The sequence below is a fragment of the Tachypleus tridentatus genome, unplaced genomic scaffold (assembly GCF_004210375.1).
Source record: "Tachypleus tridentatus isolate NWPU-2018 unplaced genomic scaffold, ASM421037v1 Hic_cluster_2, whole genome shotgun sequence".
Lineage (NCBI taxonomy): Eukaryota > Metazoa > Arthropoda > Merostomata > Xiphosura > Limulidae > Tachypleus > Tachypleus tridentatus.
The window spans coordinates 55,895,973-55,919,363 of record NW_027467782.1 but is presented as its reverse complement, the minus strand read 5'-3'; the positions used below and the strand labels follow the sequence as shown (position 1 = coordinate 55,919,363).

Genomic DNA, 23,391 nt, shown 5'->3' with positions numbered 1-23,391 from the left:
TCCATCTTGGTTTACACTGTTCACTTGAAGTTACACATCATCACTTTAACTTCATCAGTTTCATCCATCTTGGTTTACACTGTTCACTTGAAGTTACACATCATCACTTTAACTTCATCAGTTTCATCCATCTTGGTTTACACTGTTCACTAGAAGTTACACATTATCACTTTAACTTCATCAGTTTCATCCATCTTGGTCTACACTGTTCACTAGAAGTTACACATCATCACTTTAACTTTATCAGTTTCATCCATCTTGGTCTACACTGTTCACTTGAAGTTACGCATCATCACTTTAACTTCATCAGTTTCATCCATCTTGGTCTACACTGTTCACTTGAAGTTACACATCATCACTTTAACTTCATCAGTTTCATCCATCTTGGTCTACACTGTTCACTTGAAGTTACGCATCATCACTTTAACTTCATCAGTTTCATCCTTCTTGGTTTACACTGTTCACTTGAAGTTACGCATCATCACTTTAACTTCATCAGTTTCATCCATCTTGGTTTACACTGTTCACTTGAAGTTACACATCATCACTTTAACTTCATCAGTTTCATCCATCTTGGTCTACACTGTTCACTAGAAGTTACACATCATCACTTTAACTTCATCAGTTTCATCCATCTTGGTTTACACTGTTCACTAGAAGTTACGCATCATCACTTTAACTTCATCACTTTCATCCATCTAGGTTTACACTGTTCACTTGAAGTTACGCATCATCACTTTAACTTCATCACTTTCATCCATCTTGGTTTACATTGTTCACTTGAAGTTACACATCATCACTTTAACTTTATCAGTTTCATCCTTCCTGGTCTACACTGTTCACTTGAAGTTACACAACATCACTTTAACTTCATCAGTTTCATCCATCTTGGTCTACACTGTTCACTAGAAGTTACACATCATCACTTAACTTTATCAGTTTCATACATCTTGGTTTACACTGTTCACTTGAAGTTACACATCATCACTTTAACTTCATCAGTTTCATCCATCTTGGTTTACACTGTACACTTGAAGTTACGCATCATCACTTTAACTTTATCAGTTTCATCCATCTTGGTCTACACTGTTCACTAGAAGTTACGCATCATCACTTTAACTTCATCAGTTTCATCCATCCTGGTCTACACTGTTCACTAGAAGTTACACAACATCACTTTAACTTCATCAGTTTCATCCATCTTGGTTTACACTGTACACTTGAAGTTACGCATCATCACTTTAACTTCATCAGTTTCGTATATCTTGGTCTACATTGTTCACTTGAAGTTACACATCATCACTTTAACTTCATCAGTTTCATCCATCTTGAGTCCCACTGGTCCAGACACAATCTTAAAGTTTGTATTAAAATATTGAACTAGCTTGGCTTCAAGTGACCTTGCATTCTTTGATATTCTGGTAACACTACTTACAGAACTGAGAAATATAAGAGTCTATGGCTATAAAATAAACGTTAAATACAATTGTTGAAGTACAATTATCTATTGTATATATGTTTGAGTTATTTAACACCATTCTAGAACCAATTAGAACATAAGATCCTAAAGAAATCTATCCAATCTTATTATTGTTTTAATTATATGCAAACTGGAGTGAAGTGGAAACAAAACATAATCAGTTTCTGTCTTCAAGATTCGTAGCTGACGTATGCAGAGTGAGGAAAGCTAATCTTGATAAAAAAATCTAAGTGATGACTCATGTGGGAAAATTCCTGTTTTAATATAAACAATTTTATTGTTTCACAAAGTTAGTAATATCCACGAGTTCGAAAATTAGATCTTCTGGAGAAAAAAAAACCCGTTAACTCTTAGATTGAAACAATATTTTATTTGTTAGCACAAAAGGTTTCTCTGTTGTTAGTGAGGTATTTGTCATAGGTTTCCTTTGAATTAAAAGTTCGAGACTTACTTATCTCGTCTGATTAATTTCATAATTACAAGCAAAGGATTAGGTAACAATAAACGGTTTAGATGTTATGGTTTTCATCCTGGGCAAGACGAAAAGGGTTAACAATTGGATATTTAAATAATAATAATTAGAAACCTGAGGAATACAAAAATAATTATGTAATATTTAACGAGTTAAATAATAGTACAAAATTATTACGTAATAATTAATAAGCAAAATAATGATCTTTATAAACCTGATCGACAACGAAATAATTACGTAACGATTAATAATTCCATATTCTTGTTTGTTTTGTTTTTCATATTCACGCAAAGCTACTCAAGGGCTATCTGCGCTAGCCGTTCTTAATTTAGCAGTGTAAAACCAGAGGGAAGGGAACTGCTCCTCACCGCCCACCGCCAACGTTTGGGCTACTTTTTTACCAACGAAGAGTGGGATTGACCCTCCAATTATAACGCCCCATATTTGATGCGACCGGGATTCGAACCCGTGATCCTTACATTACGAGTCGAACGCCTTAATCCACCGGGCCATGATTCCATAATCTATTGTAGTTGTTAATCTAACTTCTGTCACTTTTCGAAATCACAACTCTACTCGGGTTGTTTGATTATTACATTACAAAAACCTGAACATAAAGTATCCATTTTCATTGATAACTTATAATGTTGATGGTTGTTGTTTTGTTCACAGAAGTTATCGTTTCTTATTAAACAAGACTTCCAGTTGTACCGACCAGATAATTCAATACACTTGCATTATTTAACTTTGAACTGCTTTAATTTACACACGTTTCACTGAGTTATTTTTATGAGTAATTAAATATATAATTAAAATATATAGAACTATTTTCAAATGTAACAAGTTTCAAATGAATTGGGAGGATATCACATCATGTTAAAATACACTGTTCATTCTCCTTTTCTCTCCAACACGTTTTAACCAAATGTATATTAGAAATTCATCTCAAACTAGCGAAATTCATGGCTATTTACCAGTGAAAGATAAGACGCCCTAATCACACTGCATATACGTAAAACCTCATGCATTTCCTCATTAGCAGAGAATATTATTCCACTTAGGAAATAAGAGGAAAACGACCTGTATTACATAAAAACACTTTCACCAATTAGATTCACAAAACAGAAAAAAGCTTAATGCGCAGACTCCTAAACCGATATAAATACCGCGAGCTCGGCCGCGAGCTGTTTCGATGAAGTCCAGCTTCTAACCTAAGCAGTGGACGTTAAGACCCCGTTTCGTTTGCCAAGAATAAGTAAAATGCGATGTTAGATTCAGAACGAGCCTGGAAAAGTCTTACTCTAATGATAATACTCGTGCTTGAGGTACAGGCGTCAGTGTGATACTGAACATCTACTGAGAAATCTGGAAATTTTGACACCTTGCGTTAGTGAAGATGAATCTTAAAGATGCACGTGTCTTAGTAGCTGTGACCACGTTCTTTTTGTGGGCAGCGTGTCTTCTCGAGGGAGGTGAGAAACATTTCAACTTTAATCTCGGATCCAGTACAATATTACCTTCTTTAATTTATTATTTATATATAATATAAATCATACAAAATTTCTCTACTGATTTATCCATACCCCCATATCTCTGAATCTCCTCTTAAATTATGTCCTAAAATATATGTATTGAAGAATAGATGCTGTTATAACAGAATATTATGATAACGTTGTACAATGTTAACACTAAAACGAGGCGAAATAATGTCAAACATAAACCAATATATATTTGATTAAAGTGTATAATGATAAATATTGTTAGATCTCGAGTTCTTGCAATGCTAGTTAAAACTTTAACGCGTTATTTCACGTTAACTTGTAGCTCCTAAACTCGTTAGTAAAACAACGGCTAACTTGTAAATAACTTGTAAAAATGCTCATTAAATAAACGTTATTTCTCAAAACAATACAACTTGTAAGTAATTTCTATGTAGGTTTTACAAATGTTACAAATCGTAGCTTCGAGTAGCCTTCACAAACATTACAGGTTCAACAACAGAGGACAATCGTCAAAAAGAACACAGTCATTACGTAAGAAAAACCACTGAAACTTCATAAAATATGAAAGATTACATCACGGATAGAGAGATACAGGTTTCGTGTTAATGTTCGACACCTTTTAATAAGTTATGTTTTATTACAGTGCAACGTATTTCAGTTATAATTTTATTACAGTGCAACATTTTTAGTAATAGTTTTATTATAGTGCAACGGATTTCAGTAACAGCTTTATTATAGTGCAACGTATTTCAGTAATAGTTTTATTGTAGTGCAACGTATTTCAGTAACAGCTTTATTATAGTGCAACGTATTTCAGTAATAGCTTTATTACAGTGCAACGTATTTCAGTTATAATTTTACTACAGTGCAACATATTTTAGTAATAGTTTTATTATAGTGCAACGCATTTCAGTAATAGCTTTATTATAGTGCAACGTATTTCAGTAATGGTTTTATTACAGTGCAAAGTATTTCAGTAACAATTTTAATATAGTGCAACGTATTTCAGTAATAATTTTATTATAGTGCAACGTATTTCAGTAATAGTTTTATTATAGTGCAACATAGTTTAGTAATAGTTTTATTATACTGCAACGTATTTCAGTAATAATTTTATTACAGTGCAACGTATTTCAGTAATAATTTTATCACAGTGCAACGTATTCCAGTAATAGTTTTATTACAGTGCAACGTATTTCAGTAATAATTTTATCATAGTGCAACGTATTTCAGTAATAATTTTATTATAGTGCAACGTATTTCAGTAATAATTTTATTATACTGCAACATAGGTTAGTAATAGTTGTATTATACTGCAACGTATTTCAGTAATAGTTTTATTATACTGCAACGTATTTCAGTAATAATTTTATTACAGTGCAACGTATTTCAGTAATAATTTTATTACAGTGCAACGTATTCCAGTAATAGTTTTATTACAGTGCAACGTATTTCAGTAATAATTTTATTACAGTGCAACGTATTTCAGTAATAATTTTATTACAGTGCAACGTATTTCAGTAATAATTGTATTACAGTGCAACGTATTTCAACGTATTAGGCCTAAAACGCATCAGTAATTAGCATATTTGTACCAAGCTGCTAGTGACCTAATATCAAGAAATTTCGTTATCTAGTGCTAAGATGAAGACCTCGGCTGAACGTTCCTTTATGAGAACCAAACTGTTGCACCAAATTCAATCAGCAACACCTAAACGATTGTCCTCTTTATACGTTATGAAATATATATCTGTCTGAGTGTTTTTATAAACAGCAGGTTGTAATGGTGGTCAACAAAAACTCTCTACTGTCCATAAGTGGTCAAGGCATTATTTGATTTTATAAACATGTTAGGTCTTTAAATCTCTGTCTGACACCATACTTATATATTAGTGTTTACATCAGGACATGATGACTGATGTGTTATTGTTTACATCAGAACGTGATGACAAACGTGTTATTGTTTACATCAGAACGTGATGACTGATGTGTTATTAGTAGTGTTTACATCAGGACATGATAAGAATGTGTTATTGTTTACATCAGAACGTGATGACAAACGTGTTATTGTTTACATCAGAACGTGATGACAAATGTGTTATTGTTTACATCAGAACGTGATGACAAATGTGTTATTAGTGGTGTTTACATCAGAACGTGATGACTGATGTGTTATTAGTAGTGTTTACATCAGAACGTGATAACAAACGTGTTATTGTTTACATCAGAACGTGATGACAAACGTGTTATTGTTTACATCAGAACGTGATGGCAAACGTGTTATTGTTTACATCAGAACGTGATGACAAATGTGTTATTGTTTACATCAGAACGTGATGACAAATGTGTTATTGTTTACATCAGAACGTGATGACAAATGTGTTACTGTTTACATCAGAACGTGATAACAAATGTGTTATTGTTTACATCAGAACGTGATGACAAATGTGTTACTGTTTACATCAGAACGTGATGACAAATGTGTTATTGTTTACATCAGAACGTGATGACTGATGTGTTATTAGTAGTGTTTACATCAGAACGTGATGACAAATGTGTTATTGTTTACATCAGAACGTGATGACAAACGTGTTATTGTTTACATCATAACGTGATGACAAATGTGTTATTGTTTACATCAGAACGTGATGACAAACGTGTTATTGTTTACATCAGAACGTGATGACAAATTTGTTATTGTTTACATCAGAACGTAATGACTGATGTGTTATTAGTAGTGTTTACATCAGAACGTGATGACAAATGTGTTACTGTTTACATCAGAATGTGATGACAAATGTGTTACTGTTTACATCAGAACGTGATAACAAATGTGTTATTGTTTACATCAGAACGTGATGACAAATGTGTTACTGTTTACATCAGAACGTGATAACAAATGTGTTATTGTTTACATCAGAACGTGATGACAAATGTGTTACTGTTTACATCAGAACGTGATGACAAATGAATTATAGTTTACATCAGAACGTGATGACAAATGTGTTATTGTTTACATCAGAACGTGATGACTGATGTGTTATTAGTAGTGTTTACATCAGAACGTGATGACAAATGTGTTATTGTTTACATCAGAACGTGATGACAAATGTGTTACTGTTTACATCAGAACGTGATGACAAATGAATTATAGTTTACATCAGAACGTGATGACAAACGTGTTAGTGTTTACATCAGAACGTGATGACAAATGTGTTATTGTTTACATCAGAACGTGATGACAAACGTGTTATTGTTTACATCAGAACGTGATGACAAACGTGTTATTGTTTACATCAGAACGTGATGACAAATGTGTTATTGTTTACATCAGAACGTGATGACAAACGTGTTATTGTTTACATCAGAACGTGATGACAAATGTGTAATCAGCATTGTTTATATAACAACGTATATGTTTATTGTTAGTGTTGTTTACATCAACATAAGTTTGTAACGTATTTTTGTTTAATATTACAAAATTCGGGTCTCTGTGTCATTAGTATACGTCTACTGCCATTACACTTATTATAAGACTATACTGTTGGACCTACTATATTTTTAACCCTACATTATTTATTCAGTTCAGTCGTTTAGGGTTTTTCAAGAATTAGACAAGTGTATAATATTTCAGCCTAGCTGTGCTTGTCGTATTGTTTAAATATTATTAGACACGTTTTTAATTACTGAAAATCTCTAACGGATCACATATAAAATTATTATTATAAATAAGATATCCCCAATTATAACATACAGAACTCTTTATGTGTTACTATTATTTATATCACTCAAATAAGACGTGCGCGTGATTACTTATATGCACAGGGTCCCCGAAAGTCTTCTTTTCAGAGTGTAAATAAAACCGAAATTAAAGCCGACAAATTTATTTGAGGTTCAAATTCGTATATCATTCTCTGTAATTCTTCATGGGGTTCAAATTCGTATATCATTCTCTGTAATTCTTCATGGGGTTCAAATTCGTATATCATTCTCTGTAATTCTTCATGGGGGTTCAAATTCGTATATCATTCTCTGTAATTCTTCATAGGGGGTTTCAAATTCGTATATCATTCTCTGTAATTCTTCATAGGGGGTTCAAATTCGTATATCATTCTCTGTAATTCTTCATAGGGGTTCAAATTCGTATATCATTCTCTGTAATTCTTCATAGGAGGTTCAAATTCGTATATCATTCTCTGTAATTCTTCACGGCACGTTCATATTTTACAAATGTCACAACAGTACAAATTGCAAAGTTGAGCGTTCCTTGTGTGACGTCGTTTAAGTGCGGACTTACTGACTGACAGACAGACAACACATTACTCTATGGAAAGACCTCTTTCGTGGAAATCATTTATATCACAACACTACGAAGACTGCTTGATTACTGTTCTTTATAATGTAACACTATGGTTTGTGTAGGATTATTAGTTTTTATGCATTAGATCTATAATTTGTATAATATTTATTAGATTAGAAAACCACATGTGCGTAAAGTTAACATAATGTTTTTTTCACTACAACGTACCATTTTTTTAGTGTTAGTAAAGTTTCTGTTACGTAGTTAGTTATTTGCGCGCGTGATTAGGCCTGTTTATAGACAAAATATACATACGTTGTAATTAGTTCTATTTGTATTATGATGTGAGTGGAATATATGGTTAATGTTACAGTAATATATCATGAGTATTTAGTAATCTCGTCCCATGAGAACGTGATCAAGTGTATATGGTAAATCATAAATAACACGAGAAAATGTTCATGGATTTGTTTCCTTATATCTCTATCAAATGACTTGCATTTCTCATGGCTGTTTAGGTCGAAAATTCGGCCATAAATTGTGTGAAAACGCAGAAGTTCTCAACTATACACTAGGGTGTGCATACAGATTTCCATAACACAGTTCAGAAGAGTCATCATATCTGTATTCACTTTTGAGGCATAGTTTAATTTTGTCATATTCGTTTTAACTTTTAAGGCATAGTTTAATTTCGTCCTATTCATTTTAACTTTTATGGCATAGTATAATTTCGTCATATGCGTTTTAACTTTTGAGGTATAGTTTAATTTCGTCATGTCCGTTTTAACTTTCAAAGTATAGTTTAATTTCGTCATATTCGTTTTAACTTTTGAGGCATAGTTTAATTTCGTCATATGCGATTTAACTTTTAAGGCATAGTATAATTTCGTCATATCCGTTTTAACTTTTAAGGCATAGTATAATTTCGTCATATCCGTTTTAACTTTTAAGGCATAGTTTAATTTTGTCATATTCGTTTTAACTTTTAAGGTATAGTTTAATTTCGTCATGTCCGTTTTAACTTTCAAAGTATAGTTTAATTTCGTCATATGCGTTTTAACTTTTGAGGTATAGTTTAATTTCGTCATGTCCGTTTTAACTTTCAAAGTATAGTTTAATTTCGTCATATTCGTTTTAACTTTTGAGGCATAGTTTAATTTCGTCATATGCGATTTAACTTTTAAGGCATAGTATAATTTCGTCATATCCGTTTTAACTTTTAAGGCATAGTATAATTTCGTCATATCCGTTTTAACTTTTAAGGTATAGTTTAATTTCGTCATATTCGTTTTAACTTTTAAGGCCAACTCCATGGCTACTCTTTCACCAACGAATAGTTGGACTGGCCGTCACATTATAATGCACTCACGGCTGAAAAGGCGAGCATGTTTGTTGTGACGTGGATTCTAAACCGCGACCCTCAGATTACCTGGTCACGTAGGGGTCGCTATATAAGGCATAATTCAAGAATGTTAACACTGATTATACAGTTTATAATACGAGCAAAAAAATTGTATATACCATAACGTAATTAGGGAACATAACCAGTTATGTACATTATAATAAAACCTAAAAGTAACTGGGTGTAAAATTGACGGTGGTAACGTCATAGAAATTAGTAAAAACCCAATAACCTGAGCGGTTTGGAAACATGGGATTTTCTTCTTCGGGAACAAACTGTCGCAGATGAAATGTTTTTCTTAAAATTTAACAATAGTGAAAATTCTACAAATATAACTAAATGTTTCTATTGTTCCAGCCTCAAAGTATTTAATTAATTTTCCTTTCACTCAGTTCACTTACTGATGATGGTTAATATATTGCTGTCTGTTTTGTTATTTTTTGATATTACTACAAGATATTATAAGATATTAAGCTTTAGGTCTATTACATCTTTAAACACTATACACTCGCTCAGTAATTTTTAAGAATTAGACGAATGGGCAATATTATTCGAGTCCAACTATATGTGTCATAGTTGTTGCCAACGGCGCATTTCTCTGCATCCAGATCTCATCATGTTGACTGTGACAGAACAAGTACACTATTTATGTAACCTAATATTTGTTTCAACGCATATTAATGTATTTCAAACCATTACTTACTACAACTAACGCCCAGCATATGGTGGTTAAAGCACTTGACTCGTAATCCGGAGGTCTCGGGTTCAAATCCCTGTCACATTGAACATGCTCGACCTTTCAGAAGTGGAGGCGTAATAATGTAACGGTCAATCCAACTATTCGTTGGTAAAAGAGTAGCCCAAGAGTTGGCGGTGGGTGGTAATGACGAGTTGCCTTCCCTCTAGTCTTACACTGCTAAATTAGGGACGGGTAGTGCAGTTATCCCTGGTGTAGCTTTTCGCGAAATTCAAACCAAACATGGATTGGTTTAACACAACCGTATCGCCCTTCGCAAGTAAAGCGGTAAGTCTATGTATTTATAACCCTAAAATCATGGATTCGATTCCCCTTAGCGGGCTCAACAGATAACCCGATGTGGTTTTGCTATACGAAAACACAAAACCGTATCTCGAGTTTCTGTGTTAAAGGTTACGTTTTACTAAGTACTTCTATCGATCTGTTACGGAAAACCTATCAGTTTAGGCGCTTTTATAACGATAGCAATTTATTATTATTGAATTTTTTATGCTAATTTGCATCTTTTAAACAAAGCTAACAACCATTATATTTTCTGTGTAATTATATTAATATATTTTTTTCGTTTAACAATAAATGCATGACAGATATATAACATCCTCTAAACAGAAGATTTTATGGACCATGTGAACAGTTTCCATAGCGATAGATGTTTATTTGGTAAAACTAAATTTAGTTTATGTTTTCCTGGAGGTAAGGGAATTATCGAACTTTACAAAAGTCACAACTTTCGTCTTTATAATTGACTACTTAATTATAATATCTTTTTAGTTGGTTTTTGAATTTCGCACAAAGCAACACGAGGCCTATCTGTGCTAGCCGTTCCTAACTTAGCAGTGTAAGACAAGAGGGAAGGCAGCTAGTCATCACCACCCACCGCCAACTCTTGGGCTATTCTTTTACCAACGAATAGTGGGATTGACCGTCACATTATAACGCCCCCACGGCTGAAAGGGCGAGCATGTTTGGCGCGACGGGGATGCGAACCCAGGACCCTCGGATTACGAGTCGCACAGCTAAACACGCTTGGCCATGCCGGGCCTCATCTGTTCAGTAAATCAAAGAATAATATGTAATAATATATCAATCGCATTACATGTACCATATTTAGTGCCGACGAGGCCTTTCGTACAATAACAAAAGTCATTAGGCTGTGGTTATGCTGTGAACTAAATTACGCTGACGAAGTGTAAGTGTTATTGATTCTATTTAATGTTGATAATTAAAAACGAAACATTATTTATTTATCAAGATAAGCTAGATTACTGCTCTCTAATTACATAAATCTCAAAACAAATCGTGTTAACTCGAGGAAAAGTCTTGTATTAAAGCCCTGTAAAAGACTTGGAGCAAACGCGAAACGTTGTTTCTGAAGCCCGTAAGAAGACACGCCCCTCTCCCCTGACACTGGAATGGTTTGGTTTGATTTGTTTTGAATTTCGCGCAAAGATAGCCGTCCCTAATTTTGCAGTGTAAGACTAGAGGGAAAGCAACTAGTCATTACCACCCACCGCCAGCTCTTGGGCTACTCTTTTACCAACGAATAGTTGGATTGACCGTCACATTATAACCGCCCCCACGACTGAAACGGTGAGCATGTTTGGTGTGAGGTGTATTCGAACCTGAAACCCTTAGATTACGAGTCTATCCATCTACCGGGCCCCCAGTAACATGTCTGCGGACTTACACTGCTAGAAATCGAGTTCCGATACTGGTGGTGGGCACAGAACAGAGTGCCCATTGTGATTGTTCGTTCATTTGTTTTCTAAGTTAAGCAAAGAGCGACCCACTGGGCTGTCTGTGCTATGTTCACAACGGGTATCGAGATCCAATTTCTTGCACTGTAAGTCCGCATACTTGCTGCTGTGTTACTGTGTAATTTTATGTTTAATTGCAAACGAACTGTAATAAACCAATCATCGGATGTTAAAGTCCTTTCTTTTTCTGGGTCTACTTAGACGGTTTGTTGTTCTAACTTTGTAAACTCAATACATTAATAAAAAACTCAAAATAATTACACTTAAACCCTTTCAACGTTTTCCTTTATACTGATTTATACGTTAAGGTGGCCCTGCATGGCCAGATGGGTTAAGGGATTTGACTCGTAATCTGAGAGTCGCGGGTCCGAATCCCCGTCGCAATAAACATGCTCTCCCTTTCAGCCGTGAGGGCGTTATAATGTGACCGTCAATCTCACCACAATTCGTTGGTAAAATAGTAACCCAAGAGTTGGCGGTGGGTGGTGATAACTATCTGCCTTCCCTCTGGTCTTACACTGCTAAATTAGGGACGGCTAGCGCAGATAGCCCTTGAGTAGCTTTGCGCGAAATTCAAAACAAACAAATAAACATACGTTAATGTCCAAACTGCATAGAGAAAAAAACACAATAATGGCTGTTGTACCCTAGCAATGGCTTAGGTTTAGCATATTGAATAAATAATATACAATAATGATAGTTTTACCGTATCAATTGTTGTTCTTTTGAATTAAGGACAAAGCTACACAATGGGCTATATGTGCTCTGCCCACCACGGGTATCGAAATCCGGTTTTTAGCGTTGTAAGTCCACAGACATGCGCTGAGACACTAGGAGGCTTACCGTAACACTGGCTTAGGTTTAGCATATTGGATAAATAATATACAATAATGATAGTTTTACCCTGACAATGGCTTAGGTTTAGCATTTTATATAAATAATATACAATGATGATAGTTTTACCCTAACAATGGCTTAGGTTTAGCATTGTATATAAATAATATACAATAATGACAGTTTTACTCTTACAATGGCTTAGGTTTAGCATATTAAATAAAAAAATATTTAGCTTTCTTTTTTTTCTTTAAACGTCTTCTGTTAACCGAGTATTTTGAAAGTAGGTAAAAAAATAGTTTTTTTTATAAACAATTGGCATTTCAAAATACGAGTTTATCTGGATGTGGGAACCTTATGTTTGAAATGCAGGCTCTTAAAATTAATTTTAACTTCTAATCAAAGGAAGCTACGTATTTAGCGGGAAATAAAAAATCTGCCATGTAATCAGTATAACCACATAAACCCATTCTCTTTCTTTTTACTTATAAATATTAACAGGCATTGTTTCGGTGCATTTACTGTTGACACTGTTTTCGGTCTAATCTGAAGATAACTTCAACCTTACCCTTTTGTAAAACTTACGTTTTCTTTACTTATTTACCTTGCATAATTTTTTGACACATGTCATGTATTATTTATTTATCTTCTGATTTGAGTGCTATATTATCATTTATTAAATTTCCATAAACTTTATCACGAGTTTAATAATTTATCTACAAGAGATGACCCAGCACGGCCAGATGTGTTAAGGCGTTCGACTCTAATCCGAGGGTCGCGCATTCGAATCCCCGTCGCACCAAAGATGCTCGCCCTTTCAGCCGTTGGGGCGTTATAACGTGACGATCAATCCCACTATTCGTTGGTGAAATAGTAGCCCAAGAGTTGGCGGAGGGTGGTGATGACTAGCTGACTTCCCTCTAGCCTTATACTGCAAAATTAGGGACGGCTAGCGCAGATAGTCCCCGTTTAGCTTTGCGCGAAATTCCAAAACAAACAAAATCTACAAGAGTAAATAATGTTTAATCTTTTTCTGAGATATGTACTGTGATGTTTGTCTGCCATTTATATCCCTCTTTAACAGTGTTTCATTGTAATTATCCACAATTCTAATATCTATGGTGTGATATCATTTACTCTGAAGTTGCTATTAATTGTTTACCTACCAACTGAGGTGTACCAAATCAAGGTTTGAATCAAAGACCGGGCAAGGCCATGTGATTAAGGCAACTCGACTCGTAATCTGAGGATCGCGGGTTCGAATTCCCATTAGACCAAACATGGCGGTAGGTGGTGATGACTAGCTGCCTCTCCTCTAGTCTTACACTGCTGAATTAGAGACGACTAGCGCAGATAGCCCTTGTATAGCTTTAGGAGAGATTCAAAAGAAATCAAACCCACCAAACACCAAATTTCGCGACAGTGTAAGATTGCGACCTTCCCATTCGTTTCATGTATATTGTGCATGTAATTGATACATGACTGAACAATTAAAAACTGGCATAAAGTATTAGATAAATGAACAGTCTGTGAAGTTATCAGTGTTAGAAAAGAAACATGACGTCATAAGGTTGTGGGACAGGGATGTGCTTACAACGATAAGATCCGGGGTTCGATCCTTTGCGATGATTACAACAGATATATTCTAATGTAGATTTGTTCTGAAACAAACAGTTTAGGCTTACTATGTTCTCAATCTGCACATTCGTAATACAATTGAAGGTTCTCCACCCTTAAAAGAAAGATTTAAATATATATATATATATAGACCCTAATAGACAGCGAAACCAAATAACTCGTTTTTGACGAACATGTGGCAAAGCCATTGACGAAGCAGTTAATATATATACAGTTACCAACAATGAGTGTAGTGACAGTCAATGGCTCAAACTGTATTTATTGATAAAACCTGCGTTGAATACAAGGTAAGACCTACTATCCTTCAGTAAGTACCACATAACAATGAGAGTTACACGGATCTATATAGCAAGACGCTTTGACTTCACCACGTGAGAAAGATTTCTGCCTGCCAGGGCCTGGCATGGCCTAGCGCGTTAAGGCGTGCGCTTCGTAATCTGAGGGTCGCAGGTTCGCGCCCGAGTCGCGCCAAACATGCTCGCCCTCCCAGTCGTGGGGGCGTTATAATGTGACGGTCAATCCCACTATTCGTTGGTAAAAGAGTAGCCCAAGAGTTGGCGGTGGGTGGTGATGACTAGCTGCCTTCCTCTAGTCTTACACTGCTAAATTAGGGACAGCTAGCACAGATAGCCCTCGAGTAGCTTTTTGCGAAATTCCAAAACAAACAATTCTGCCTGCCAACAACATACGGAATATTCTAAAACTGTTTAAACGTCTTTTGATTACCCCTAAAGAGAAGGACCTTCAAAAAACATCCACTCAGCCTGGGATACCATTAACTTCTGCATTTCAGCACATTATCGCAAATTTCAAAACTCGTTTCTAATCTAAAATAATTAATTTTGGTTTGATATTTTAAAAGCCTATGTAGTGGGGTAATTTAGTTTATCAATTAATTTCTTGTACTAAACACTTTCAAAAACTCACTTTTTTACTTTGGGTCTTAATAAAAATATAAATAAGATTGATTAGTATGTCATACTTTAACAACATTTTTTATTTGTTTATGTTATTTCTAAGTTTAATATCGTCTTGGGTAATTCTCACCGTATCCCTATAACGATTTTGTTTATTTTTGAATTTCGCGCAAAGCAACAAGAGGGCTATCTGCGCTAGCCGTCCCTAATTTCGCAGTGTAAAACTAGAGGGAAGGCAGCTAGTTATCATCACTCACCGCCAACTCTTGGGCTACTCTTTTACTAACGAATAGTGGAATTGACCGTGACATTATAATGCCCCAACGGCTGAAAGGGCGAGCATGTTTGGTGCGATGGGGACTCGAACCCGCGACCCTCAGATTACGAGTCGAACGCCGTAACCACCTGGCCATACCGGCCCTCCCCGCAACGAAAGAACATGTTTTAGAAATCTTAATTTACATTTTAATTTTAAACCTAAGGAGTTATGTAGGCTGGAAAATATAAGCTAAAAGGACAAAGCGGTGATTATGATAAAGATGTTCACTGTTTCACAAACACTGTAATGTTATATCCTTTTCCAGGGTGTATGCTTCATCTAGATGTACAATTCGTATCATTTTTTCTAATTACACCTCTGTATTCAATTTAAATAAAATCTTCGTAAAGCGTTTGTGTAATAAAAATTTGTTATTTGAAAACACTAAATATATATCTTGTAAAAATCATTGAAACAAATTTGTTGCTGAGTTGTTTTGTTTTTTGTCATCTCACTGTAATTTCAACAACGATGTAATATATTAAAAAACATTTATATAAATAAAACAGTAGATAATTGTTTAAAAATCCTTCGTTTTTGGTTTGCTGTAATGATGTATTCCAGTACTTAATTTTAGGGTTAGCTGTGAATAAAAAAATTTAATACCATTTTCTTTCTCAAAAAGTAATCCGATGTGGACAAGACATACAACTTATTGTACGATTTAGTTGAGTTACCTAAAACTAGTTCTTATTATATTATCTCAAGACCTTTAAATCGGAGATAAGTTGATTTTACGTTTTAAGAAATGATCTCAGAAAGGGAACAATATTTCTTCCATACCTTTGAGAAGAGAACAGAGACTCCTGTACCATTTCTCCAGGCCATCAATAAATGTCTCCTGCTAAGTTTCCTTAAACCATTAGCAAGCAGCTATGGATCAGTGTTTTTTGCTAGATAAGTGAGTCTTTTCTCACTGTTTAACCTTGTTATGGTGTAATTTCTGGTATAAGAATGACTATCTAATAACTTGTTGTTCCACATCATCCTCAAAGTACTTAATGTGGATGCTATAAAACCACGTTCGTGGCTCATTTGTCTATTTTTACTGTTTTCTAGTGTCACTAACTTACCTCTATTATTTGTTTGCTAAACCACCTTCCGTTAGGGATCTTTGACATTGTTGAATATTACACATAGAACAAAACTCACTGTTGAATATTACACATAGAACAAAACTCACTGTTGACTATTACACATAGAACAAAACTCACTGTTGAATATTACACATAGAACAAAACTCACTGTTGACTATTACACATAGAACAAAACTCACTGTTGAATATTACACATAGAAAAAAACTCACTGTTGAATATTACACATAGAACAAAACTCACTGTTGAATATTACACATAGAACAAAACTCACTGTTGAATATTACAAATAGAACAAAACTCACTGTTGAATATTACAAATAGAACAAAACTCACTGTTGAATATTACAAATAGAACAAAACTCACTGTTGAATATTACACATAGAACAAAACTCACTGTTGAATATTACACATAGAACAAAACTCACTGTTGAATATTACAAAAAGAATAAAACTCACTGTTCAATATTACAAATAGAACAAAACTCAAACACTGTTGAATATTACAAATAGAACAAAACTCACTGTTGAATATTACAAATAGAATAAAACTCACTGTTGAATATTACACATAGAACAAAACTCACTGTTGAATATTACAAATAGAACAAAACTCACTGTTGAATATTACACATAGAACAAAACTCACTGTTGAATATTACAAATAGAACAAAACTCACTGTTGAATATTACAAATAGAACAAAACTCACTGTTGAATATTACACATAGAACAAAACTCACTGTTGAATATTACAAATAGAACAAAACTCACTGTTGAATATTACACATAGAACAAAACTCACTGTTGAATATTACAAATAGAACAAAACTCACTGTTGAATATTACAAATAGAACAAAACTCACTGTTGAATATTACAAATAGAACAAAACTCACTGTTGAATATTACAAATAGAACAAAACTCACTGTTGAATATTACAAATAGAACAAAACTCACTGTTGAATATTACACACTCAAACACTGTTGAATATTACAAATAGAACAAAACTCACTGTTGAATATTACAAATAGAATAAAACTCACTGTTGAATATTACACATAGAACAAAACTCACTGTTGAATATTACAAATAGAATAAAACTCACTGTTGAATATTACAAATAGAACAAAACTCACTGTTGAATATTACAAATAGAACAAAACTCACTGTTGAATATTACAAATAGAATAAAACTCACTGTTGAATATTACACATAGAACAAAACTCACTGTTGAATATTACAAATAGAACAAAACTCACTGTTGAATATTACACATAGAACAAAACTCACTGTTGAATATTACAAATAGAACAAAACTCACTGTTGAATATTACAAATAGAACAAAACTCACTGTTGAATATTACAACATAGAACAAAACTCACTGTTGAATATTACACATAGAACAAAACTCACTGTTGAATATTACACATAGAACAAAACTCACTGTTGAATATTACACATAGAACAAAACTCACTGTTGAATATTACAAATAGAACAAAACTCACTGTTGAATATTACAAATAGAACAAAACTCACTGTTGAATATTACACATAGAACAAAACTCACTGTTGAATATTACACATAGAACAAAACTCACTGTTGAATATTACACATAGAACAAAACTCACTGTTGAATATTACACATAGAACAAAACTCACTGTTGAATATTACACATAGAACAAAACTCACTGTTGAATATTACAAATAGAACAAAACTCACTGTTGAATATTACACATAGAACAAAACTCACTGTTGAATATTACAAATAGAACAAAACTCACTGTTGAATATTACAAATAGAACAAAACTCACTGTTGAATATTACAAATAGAACAAAACTCACTGTTGAATATTACAAATAGAACAAAACTCACTGTTGAATATTACAAATAGAACAAAACTCACTGTTGAATATTACACATAGAACAAAACTCACTGTTGAATATTACAAATAGAACAAAACTCACTGTTGAATATTACAAATAGAATAAAACTCACTGTTGAATATTACAAATAGAACAAAACTCACTGTTGAATATTACAAATAGAACAAAACTCACTGTTGAATATTACAAATAGAACAAAACTCACTGTTGAATATTACAAATAGAACAAAACTCACTGTTGAATATTACACATAGAACAAAACTCACTGTTGAATATTACACATAGAACAAAACTCACTGTTGAATATTACACAGAGAACAAAACTCACTGTTGAATATTACAAATAGAACAAAACTCACTGTTGAATATTACAAATAGAATAAAACTCACTGTTGAATATTACACATAGAACAAAACTCACTGTTGAATATTACACATAGAACAAAACTCACTGTTGAATATTACACATAGAACAAAACTCACTGTTGAATATTACAAATAGAACAAAACTCACTGTTGAATATTATTCACAAATAGAACAAAACTCTGTTAAATATTACACTGAACAAAACTCACTGTTGAATATTACACATAGAACAAAACTCACTGTTGAATATTACACATAGAAAAAACTCACTGTTGAATATTACAAATAGAACAAAACTCACTGTTAAATATTACACATAGAAAAAAACTCACTGTTGAATATTACACATAGAACAAAACTCACTGTTGAATATTACAAATAGAACAAAACTCACTGTTGAATATTACAAATAGAACAAAACTCACTGTTGAATATTACAAATAGAACAAAACTCACTGTTGAATATTACACATAGAACAAAACTCACTGTTGAATATTACACATAGAACACTCAGAATATTACACACAGAACAAAACTCACTGTTGAATATTACACATAGAACAAAACTCACTGTTGAATATTACAAATAGAACAAAACTCACTGTTGAATATTACACATAGAACAAAACTCACTGTTGAATATTACACATAGAACAAAACTCACTGTTGAATATTACAAATAGAACAAAACTCACTGTTGAATATTACACATAGAACAAAACTCACTGTTGAATATTACACATAGAACAAAACTCACTGTTGAATATTACACATAGAACAAAACTCACTGTTGAATATTACACATAGAACAAAACTCACTGTTGAATATTACAAATAGAACAAAACTCACTGTTGAAAAACATAGAACAAAACTCACTGTTGAATATTACACATAGAACAAAACTCACTGTTGAATATTACACATAGAACAAAACTCACTGTTGAATATTACAAATAGAACAAAACTCACTGTTGAATATTACACATAGAATATTACAATAGAACAAAACTCACTGTTGAATATTACACATAGAACAAAACTCACTGTTGAATATTACACATAGAACAAAACTCACTGTTGAATATTACACATAGAACAAAACTCACTGTTGAATATTACACATAGAACAAAACTCACTGTTGAATATTACAAATAGAACAAAACTCAAACATTGTTGAATATTACAAATAGAATAAAACTCAAACATTGTTGAATATTACACATAGAACAAAACTCAAAAATTACTAAGTTTTTAAACCTCACTCTAATTTTAATTACTAATAGATAAAACACCGGAGTACAGGCTGCAGTAGAGATGATATCAAATCAACTCACAAGTCCAAATTGTACGTAACTAAACATTTCATCTATCACATTCTTAATCGGTTAAAATCCTATATCAATACTTAAGTTCTCCTTAAATATAAGAAAATTCTTTTTTTTGCGTGATCCATAAAAAATATACAATCCATTTCACCCAGCAACCACCATTCCATTTGTTGTTGCTAACCCCAAATCTAATGTTCCGCCCACTTCCTAATAATTCTTCTGTTTTTAGCACAACGGAAGTATGAATAACTAAGTGCGTCAAGTTTTTTTATCAAGGTATGTTTTCACCACAATATACAGAAGACTTACAATCATTTCTATTACACAATACGACACGATACAACATGCTTACACTGCGATAGGAACAAATCAACGGTAGATTTAGTTGAAAGTATATAAAATGAAGAATTCAAATTAGCTAACCCAACAAACCACGCCTCCTTTAGTTAGGCGGAATAAATAGTTTTGTAACAAAACAATATTAATTGACGATTAAATATGATAACAGAAGAATAATTATAATTTAATGACGATTAATCTTGTTAAAAACCAATAATAAGAAACGTAACAACTTAATAATCACAAGGCTTAATGACAGACCAATAATAACAAGTATATGACAATAAGGGTTAACAACAAACCAATAATGTAGAAACATAACAACTTAATAACCACAATGACAGACCAATAATAATAAGTTAATGACAATAACGGTTAACAACAAACCAATAATGTAAAAACATAACAACTTAATAACCGCAAGGCTTAATGACAGACCAATAATAACAATTTAATGACAATCAGGGTTAACAACAAACCAATAAGGTAGAAACATAACAACTTAATAACCACAATGACAGAATAATAATAACAATTTAATGACAATAAGGGTTAACAACAAACCAGTAACGTAGAAACATAACAACTTAATAACCACAATACGTAATAACAGAATAATACCTAACAATTTAATGACAATGCAAGTTAATAAAAAGAACCAATATTTACTAACCATAATAATAATATATTTCAGTCGTTAATTAATAATTAGAAATTATCACCGTATGAGCAACAGACAACGAGCATCTCTGTAATAAACTCAGATAATGTAAGTTTGGTACTGATACAACGATTATAACTTGTATCACCTGAGTTAAAATGGTGGGTCTGGCTGGCAGGTTCAATAATTGCATGAATTTTAAAAGAATCCAGAACATGGAAATCAACACACCCGATATAATTCAGTTCAGAAATATATTCAGATACTAACAACGATTTGCATTCCCAGCAAAGATCTGAGAAAAGAATCATCAGATTGATTCAAGTTTTGATTCATGAAAAGTATAGACGTTTATTAATCGATATTGGAAAGATAAAAAACGTTAGTTGATAAAAGTTTAAAAACCGATCGAAGTTTACCCACAATTTTTTGATTTGATAATTATATTGTTTGCGTCGCATAAACATTCTCCCATAAGACTTTGCAAATTAGTTCAATGTAGTTTATAGAATTTCAAGTAGACCTTAACTCGTAAAGCAAAAGTCTACACAGTAGAATATCACAGCAGGGTTCGAGCTCAGAATCTGAAAGTTATAAGACTTTAAGCACACCGCTGAACAGTAATGGGATGAGATTAATAGTATAGTTTAGTTACAATGGTATTAATTCCCTTAGATATGTTCAGTGTCAATAAAACCGCCGTTTAAATATCAGAGTTCCAGATTCTAATAATGTTTGAAATCTGCAATTGGTTAATAGGGAACTAATCCCATGACGTCATTATTTACTTTCTTTGGACTGCTAACACTAAACACCTTCTTTATTCTGTAGATATCGAAATGTTTGTTCGAATTCTTGTCTCCTTTGTTTAGGACTTTCGCACAAAGCTACCAAGGCTTACCTGCGTAGGAAGAAATAGAGGAAAGACGGCTGATTAACAGCGACCATCACAAACTCTGGGGATTTAACAGTCACTCTTATAACCCACACCACCACCTCAAAGTCATAAACACATATCTTCAAAGTATACAGATTGTTAGTATACTAAACAGTAAGCCAAATTTCCATGAATTACTATGTTGTTATACTATTTTCTGAGAATATGTAATGAAAATAGTTTTACTATTGGAGCCCGGTATGGCCAGGTGGGTTAAGGCCGTTCGACTCGTAATCCGAGGATCGCGGGTTCGAATCCCCGTCGCACCAAACATGCTCGCCCTTTCACCAATGAGAGCTTTATAATGTTACGATCAATCCCACTATTAGTTTGTAAAAGTGTAGCCCAAAAGTTGGCGGTGGGTGGTGATGACTAGCTGCCTTCCATCTAGTCTTACGCTCCTAAATTAGGGACGGTTAGCGCAGATAGTCCTCGAGTAGCTTTGTGCGAAATTCAAAAAACACACACACACACACCCTCTGTTTAATCGTTAAGAAATATCTACACATGTATTTCACAAAAATCATAGGTTTTTCTGTATACTCGTATTTAATTAACACGTTCTGGTTGTTTGCTGGTAAGCAAAAAATACAAATTCTCTTCTTATTATTATATATATTTCTGTATATTTTCATTATAAATACTTCTTTAAAACGACTATTTACTGTAAATAATAGTTCAATGGTTTGTAACTTAAACTATGTTAGCATTTTAATCCCATAACAATTTATTTACCCACTTGTTCTTTAAGATTCAAGATATGACTGATATCAAACATGTTTTAACTTTGGACAACTTTGTTATTTCATTATCGCTAACGGTTGGCTTCCGTAATAAAACCGTACGAAATATTCATCTCTTATGAGACATATGGTGGCTGTAATTACTTTTACGAGCATTATAATTTCGTTTCTTTGACATAATTTGATTTAGAAGCTAATTCTTTATACTAGTTATCCGTAGACCCAAAACACCAATCATTGAGGTTATTGCAACATAAGAGATAACAACTTCGTCGTCAGTGTATTTATTCTAAGAATCTTGTCCAAACTAAACGTGAAGAAACCAATTTGTTTTAAAATAATTGAATTTCATATATCGACTGTAAGGACTTCAGAATTTGTAAAGAAATAGGTCAGAAACGATTAGATATGCAAAATTTATGTTTGGCCTTCCGAAATATCCGCTCGAATAACTGCTTCGTAGAGCAGATTGAAGAGTGCTGGTTGACCATGCTTCGGTGAACACACTATGGACTGAAAAAAGACCGTACTTTCTCTTGTCAGGTTTAGAAACAGTAGAGCAAGAAACTGACATGGTTTTAACGCTGTTTGGGATAAGATCTAAGAAACAAGATAAAATGGACCACGCTAACTTAGCTGCTT

General features: G+C 33.3%; 1 protein-coding gene across 2 annotated transcripts in view; it reads left to right on the top strand.

Moving 5' to 3' along the window:
- The first annotated feature begins 3,154 nt into the window (after nt 1-3,154).
- The window catches only part of LOC143242923 (lachesin-like), a 105,387-nt gene continuing 85,150 nt past the window's right edge, over nt 3,155-23,391 (top strand). For both annotated transcript variants that reach the window (XM_076486534.1, XM_076486536.1), the window contains exon 1: nt 3,155-3,424. In XM_076486534.1, the coding sequence (XP_076342649.1) occupies nt 3,349-3,424 (76 nt within the window). In that variant the 5' untranslated portion in view covers nt 3,155-3,348. The remainder of the gene's footprint in view (nt 3,425-23,391) is intronic.